Source organism: Lactuca virosa, chromosome 4, assembly GCF_052849685.1.
Source record: "Lactuca virosa cultivar CGN04683 chromosome 4, Lactuca_virosa_CGN04683_v6, whole genome shotgun sequence".
NCBI lineage: Eukaryota > Viridiplantae > Streptophyta > Magnoliopsida > Asterales > Asteraceae > Lactuca > Lactuca virosa.
In genome coordinates this window covers 467,656,289-467,663,737 of record NC_136429.1, presented here as the reverse complement: position 1 = coordinate 467,663,737, position 7,449 = coordinate 467,656,289, and the positions used below count along the sequence as shown (strand labels likewise).

General features: G+C 35.3%; 1 protein-coding gene across 1 annotated transcript; it reads right to left on the bottom strand.

The window, feature by feature from the left end:
* Positions 1 to 1,109: 1,109 nt before the first annotated feature.
* On the bottom strand, positions 1,110 to 1,787 carry LOC145106827 (uncharacterized). The gene is made up of 2 exons (XM_079043756.1): positions 1,686 to 1,787; positions 1,110 to 1,544 (listed from the first exon to the last, which is right to left on the bottom strand). Exons 1-2 carry the CDS (start codon positions 1,785 to 1,787, stop codon positions 1,110 to 1,112), a joined length of 537 nt encoding a protein of 178 aa, XP_078899882.1.
* Between the last annotated feature and the right edge of the window lie 5,662 nt (positions 1,788 to 7,449).

The following is a 7,449-nucleotide window of genomic DNA, read 5'->3' as shown; positions in this document are numbered from 1 at the left end:
AATTTTTCATTTTTTTTAAAGATTTTTAAGAATTTTTTTAATATGCAGAAAATAAAAAATAAAAATAACTAGAAATAAAAATATTATTGGGGTTTTTTTTATGAATTCAGAAAAATAAAAAGGAATTTTTTTTTTGGATTTTCAGATTTTTTATGCAAATGAAATGCATAAAATAAAATGCAAAATGAAAAAAAATTGAAAAAAATTTTAACCTAAAAACTGAAATTTTTAAAATTTTTAACAAAAAATGCAAATTTTTACACTAACCCCTCACAAGCTTAAAATGATGCATTGTCCTAAATGCTCAGAGAGGAATGAACAGTTCAATAAAGCATATAAAAAGCAAAAAGTGCACCTAGGAATGAATGTACCTGATAAGTTTGCAGAAATTCTGATTTTGACGAAGATGTGGCGACAAATCTGAATTTCAGCAACTCTGTCGATCCTCTGATTTCCCCAAGCTTACTTGAAACTGCGACCATCTCTTTATTTAAAGCGTAAAAAAAAACTAAAACTACTCCTCGGGCTGCCTCCCGGAAAGCCGCCCATTTTTAAAGTCGTTGGCTCGACTTTTTCCTACAAGATTATTAACTGGAGTGGTTGGGACTTCTCTGAAGCTCAACTATTTTCCTTGTCATTCCATACCCCTTCAGATATGGCAATATGGGTGGATCTGGAACTTGCTCAACAAACTGGAAAAACTCCATATTGTCTTTAGATAAGTCTTTCACATTATTTGATTTCTTTCGTTTTCTGATCTTATGCCTTCCATAAATCATCTCTTTGAAATTTTCAGATTCTTTTCTTTTCAGATTTATACCACAAATCACCTTTCCCTCTTTTTCTTTCTTTAAAGCTATTTTTCTTTTTAGATTCATCTCTGATTCTTCCTTAGCAGAAACCAACTCCTCATCTTCCCAAGCTTAATTATGATAAGTTTCTTATCATCAACTAACTTCTCTTGTTTTTCCCCAAGCTTTCCTTTTTCCAGCTCTTCTAATGTGGCAAATAAGTTTCTGTCTACAAATATTTCTTGCACAAAGACATTAGAAAACTCATAGAAACCCTTAGATAAATGACTACTGGTACCCATATAATTGACAAATATTTTAAGAAGGAATATCATCATTATTAATTTTAAAATTAACAAACTCCTCATCAAACTCCATTAAAATCATGCCATTAAAAACATCAATTTTCGTTTTTGCAGTTTTCATAAATGACCTTCCCAAAATAATAGAGTTTGCATCTGAAGTGCCCAAGTCTCCCATGTCCAAAATGTAAAAAACAACAGGAAAAATCAGATTATCCACTTGGACAAGAGCATCCTCCAGTACATATTTTGGTTGTACTGTCGAGTGGTCAGCCAACTGGATAATTGTCTCGGTCGTTTGTAAAGTTCCCATTTTTAATTTTACAAAAACACAAAAGGGAAGGATATTGACTGAAGCACCAAGTTCAAGCATGTCATTTGAAAAATTAAGGTTCCCCAACTTACAAGGGACTGAGAAAATCCCTAGATTCTTGCACTTTTGAGGTAATCCCTTTTGCAAAATGGTAGAAATATTTTTACCAACTTTGACAGTTTCATTAAATTTCATTTATTTCTTATAAATAAATAAATCTTTCAGAAACTTGTCATAACGAGGGATGTGTTTGATAACATCTAAAATTGGAAGATTTACCTCAACCTGGCGAAAATTTTCCATAATGTCCTCATCCTCTCTTTTGCGCTTCGTATTCTTCAGTCTTGATGGGAACGGAGGTAAAGGCTTGTGTTCTTTCATATTTGGCTTCACTATTATCAGAGTTTCTTTTTCTTTCAGCTTTTTAGATTCTTATTCAACCAACAAGTCTTCATACTCTTCCTCTTATTTTTCTGTTTCTTTTACATCTTCTTCTTCAACCAGAACCTGCCACACCCCCAAACCTAGGATGGAGGAAACGTCCGGGGGTGGAGGACTTCATGTATAGTATCATAACAACGAGTATAATAGTGATCAAAGTAAACACAACCATCACAAATATAATCGAGAAAGTTACATGATTTCATGATTTACATGTTTCAAAATCGATTACAATATAATGATAAAATGATTTGTCTGACGCCTTTGCGTCCCATCCTCAAAAGCTGGTAGTTACATGTTTTTATTGATTACCTGATAATACAAGTAATTTTGAAAGAGTGACAACAATTAAGTTGGTGAGTGCATAAGTTTTTGTATGTAGAATTGAAATCCTTTCTTTGTAAATGTAGTGTATGTTCAAGAAAAATCCAATATTTTCCTTATAAAATGAGTTGCAGTCTTAAGACCCAAAGACCGAAATGTACAAGTATTTTCCATACTTATGATAGTATATGCAGTTTTAAATTAAATAAATTTTTTAATGTAAGAATCCCCTTAACTATATTTGTCGTTGTTTCCCTATGTGAGTTGTTATAACCGTGCTAATGACATAGATGGGCTGTTACGACGTTCTTCAGGCGTCAGAATGTTATGACATTTGTCACCCCAGACCTGCCGGTCTAGCTGTTGCATGTAGCTTAGGTGCGGGATTGTCAGTCCAAATATAGATCTATACACAAGTATCACGCTCTCCCTACAAGAGACTCTGGTTATAATACAAGACTTTAACCGGTACCTTAGAGGGTACAATGAAGTAGTGTCTCACAAATTTGATTCAACGAGTTTACATGTAGTGTGAATGAAAAACCCTTTTAGTAGTGGAAATGAAAGCTTTCCTTAGTATGTTTGAAGTGTTAATGTACCATAAACTATACCTATCATAGTTTATCATATATGTTTGTAGTGATGAAAGACCCTTATCTGAATGATTACTTCTTTTTCATGGAAGTAAAATAACATGAACTATAATCAATATGTATCTTTATATTGCTACACACTTTGCTCAACATGTTACAAAGTGTTAATGAACTTGAAAACTATTTTTCTAGTTTTAACTTTTCTGTCCATGTTTTTAGAAAAATCATAGAAAAATCATCGTAAGTTGAAAACTAAATCCGTAAACTCTGGGATTTCAGAAAATGTATCTACTTTGTTCATAATTTTTATTATGATATTTAGTGGTCTCTAACCAGTGTGAAGATGTCCATCTTCACAGACTGGTCCGAAATCATTTCTGAAATGATAGGCCGTTTTGTAAAAATCGCCATAAATTATAGACGAATCGCATGAATGTGTGCGAGTAGTACTGAGAAAGGTATAAACCTAAACTATTTCGACCTTGTACGGTTTTGAAAAATATTAAGTTTAAGATGTCCAAAACAGTCCGTGAACGGACCATGACTTTTCTGTTGAAAGTGTTGATTAAGTTTAGAATATGTTTTGGGTGTTGTAACTTGTATTCCCCCCCCCCCCCCCCAACTAAAACTTGAAGAAAACATGAAAATGTAGGGTTATGAACTCACCTTTTGTGATTTCTTGTGGAGGAAGGTTGGAGATGAGGAGTTTCAAGTCAAGAACACTTGAAAGATGTTTGAAGATTTGAAGATCCTAAGAACAAATATGTTGTGTAAATGATTTACGATTTGTATGAAGATGTGAAGATTGTGCAGGCGTTGGAAGAAAATACTTACCAAAAATGAAGGAAAAGTGAAATCTTGGAGAAGAAAAATAAAGATTTCTTGGATGGATTTGTTTAAAGTAGTCTGATGGAGTGTTGGGAGAAGTGTTAAAAGGATAATGATTTGACTAGGTAAAGTGTGAATAGTGACATAAAGTAGATGTAAAGGTGGCTTGTGTCATAACTTTATGGGAAAAGTCAAAGAGTGTCTTTTTGTCCTCTTGATATTATCCTAAATAAAAATAAGATTTATATTTAGTAAATCTTCAAGATGTGGATAATATATGAGTTTAGAGGGTCTAATATGTCAAAATAGGAATTGGGTGAAAATCTTACGTCAAAAACATCTATCATAGTTTATCATAGGTGAACAGTAACCTGGAAATGAAAGCTTTCCTTAGTATGTTTGAAGTGTTAATGTACCATAAACTATACCTATCATAGTTTATCATATATGTTTGTAGTGATGAAAGACCCTTATCTGAATGATTACTTCTTTTTCATGGAAGTAAAATAACATGAACTATAATCAATATGTATCTTTATATTGCTACACACTTTGCTCAACATGTTACAAAGTGTTAATGAACTTGAAAACTATTTTTCTAGTTTTAACTTTTCTGTCCATGTTTTTAGAAAAATCATAGAAAAATCATCGTAAGTTGAAAACTGAATCCGTAAACTCTGGGATTTCAGAAAATGTATCTACTTTGTTCATAATTTTTATTATGATATTTAGTGGTCTCTAACCAGTGTGAAGATGTCCATCTTCACAGACTGGTCCGAAATCATTTCTGAAATGATAGGCCGTTTTGTAAAAATCGCCATAAACTATAGAAGAATCGCATGAATGTGTGCGAGTAGTACTGAGAAAGGTATAAACCTAAACTATTTCGACCTTGTACGGTTTTGAAAAATATTATGTTTAAGATGTCCAAAACAGTCCGTGAACGGACCATGACGTTTCTGTTGAAAGTGTTGATTAAGTTTAGAATATGTTTTGGGTGTTGTAACTTGTATTCCCCCCCCCCCACTAAAACTTGAAGAAAACATGAAAATGTAGGGTTATGAACTCACCTTTTGTGATTTCTTGTGGAGGAAGGTTGGAGATGAGGAGTTTCAAGTCAAGAATACTTGAAAGATGTTTGAAGATTTGAAGATCCTAAGAACAAATATGTTGTGTAAATGATTTACGATTTGTATGAAGATGTGAAGATTGTGCAGGCGTTGGAAGAAAATACTTACCAAAAATGGAGGAAAAGTGAAATCTTGGAGAAGAAAAATAAAGATTTCTTGGATGGATTTGTTTAAAGTAGTCTGATGGAGTGTTGGGAGAAGTGTTAAAAGGACAATGATTTGACTAGGTAAAGTGTGAATAGTGACATAAAGTAGATGTAAAGGTGGCTTGTATCATAACTTTATGGGAAAAGTCAAAGAGTGTCTTTTTGTCCTCTTGATATTATCCTAAATAAAAATAAGATTTATATTTAGTAAATCTTCAAGATGTGGATAATATATGAGTTTAGAGGGTCTAATATGTCAAAATAGGAATTGGGTGAAAATCTTACGTCAAAAACATCAAAAACGGACTCAAAATGCGAAACTGGTAAAAAAAACGGACTTGAGAAGTGAAACTGCGAAGGCTGCTGATGATCCGAGAGGGTTTGCAAGCTGCTGAGGTTTCGGATGCGAAGGGAAGGTTCGCAACGAGGGATGCTGATGCGAACGTTGGACCAAATGTGAACCTTAGAATAAGATGCGAAAGTTCCTGGTAAGAAGCGAACCTGGTCGATTAGCATGCAAACCTTGTCGTATAAATGCGAACGGTGCCGAGTGGGATGCGAAAGTGCCCGACCAAACACGAATGTGCTCGAGTTGAAGCGAAAGTGGTCGAGTATAAGAGAAACTCACCGTGTAGATGAGAAACTAGCCGGTTTGGGGTGCGAACCTACTCGGTTTAGTGCGAAAGTGTCTGATTTCGCTTGTCAGAGATGTCAGATGCGAGATTTCCCGGATAGAAATGAACCTTTAACCAAATGCGAACATGGCTAGGAGGATGCGAGGACCTGCGAGGGTTCGCAGGTGAACAGTAACCTGCGAACCTTCAGGCCTCTTTTTGGCTTCTTTCTTCCGTTTTAAGCTGTTTTCGACCAAAGAAAGTTTTGGGATGGTATGGATGTTCATATAAAAATTGGAAATTGTGATTTTTATTACCAAAAGATTTGGGAGAGATTAGAGAGAGATTGGAAGAGATTTTGGGAGAGATTTGAGAGAAATTTAGTTTGTAGCCTTTGCCATGGTTTTTCCCCATAGTGCTAGGGTTGTAAACTCTATTACGCCTTGTTATGAGTGTTATACACCCCCAGAGGGTACGTAATAGTGCTTTATAGAGTCGTTACATCACTCACCCTCTTTAGGGTTTAGAATTTTTCAACATTAGAAACTTCTGAGTGATACTTTGTATTAAGATAGAGAGTTGTACATTAGTAAACATAGAGTAAGCCCTAACATACAAGCACTAGTTGAGTTGACCGGTTTGACCCGTTGACTTTGTTTCACTTTGACTTGACCAAAAATTGATGGTTGTCGCAAAACCTCTTCATATTCTTCCTCAGCTTCTTTTTCTGGTTTAGATGTGCTTGGGCCTTCATAGCTTTTCCCACTTCTCAAGGAAATAACACTCACATTGTGCTTCAGATTGTTATCAATTGGCCCGGTAACTTTCCTTGAGATTCCAGAAGACCCATAGAAGTGGCAAGTTGAGACATCTGTTATTCCAAATTCTTGATACTAGCTCTGGTTTTGGTCTGAAATGCTTGGGTGCTCATGGAAAGAGTGTTCACAATATTTTCTAAGTCCATGTTGGAGCTACGCAGTTGCTGATGTGAGTTCTGATTCTACAAATTCAAACTTTGAAAATTCTACTGATTCAGATTCTGAAAGTGGGGCTGAAAATGAGAATTCTGCTGATAGTTCGTCTGCTGAAAACCCGGTGTTGGCTGAAATTGTTGTCTTGGCTGAAAATTATTATTCTGATAATAGTTTGGAGGCTGATTATAAGTCTTCTGTTGATGGTATCCTCCGACAGCTTTGACTGGAGCAACATCCTCTTGTAGAATCAGGCACATGTTTGTTGGATGTTCCGTCTGCAAGCAGATACCACTTGGTTTCTTTGTAGCCATTTTTTCTTTCTTCAGGAGCAGAACAACCTTTGTTAATTCAGATATCTGAGACTCCATATGATCATTGCAGACTTCCTTGACACCCCTTGGCTGATCCGGATATCATTCGTCTTCATTTCTGGAATGTTTTGACTCTATTGCCAACTTCTCGATCAACTCCTGAATTTTAGTTGGCGTCATATCTCTTAAGGAACCACCACTAGAAGCACTTATAAGGCACCACTCCATGGGTGTCAGGCCTTCACAAAAGCAGTTGTGGACCTCATAATCATTGATCCCATGTTGTGGACACCGAACAAGAAGCTTCTTGAACCTTTCCTAATAAGTATGTAAAGTTTCTATTTTTCCTTGTTTGATCCCAATGATGTCTCTCTTGATACTAAAAACTCGTGTTTCTGAAAAATATTTCTCTAAAAGCATATTAGCAAGTTCTGTCTAAGTAGTGTGGAACCATATGGGAGTTCATATAACCATTCTCTTGCTGAATCTTGAAGTGAAAAGGGAATGCCTTTAGCTTTGTATGGTCTTCAGTTATCGCATGTGGCTTCATTCCTGAATAAACCAAATGAAATTCCTTGAGGAATTTACGTGGGTCTTCATCTCCTAGACCTCTGAACGGGGGAAGATGATGTATCAGCCCAGATTTCAATTCAAAGTTCTAGGCTTCCAGAAGAGTAATACA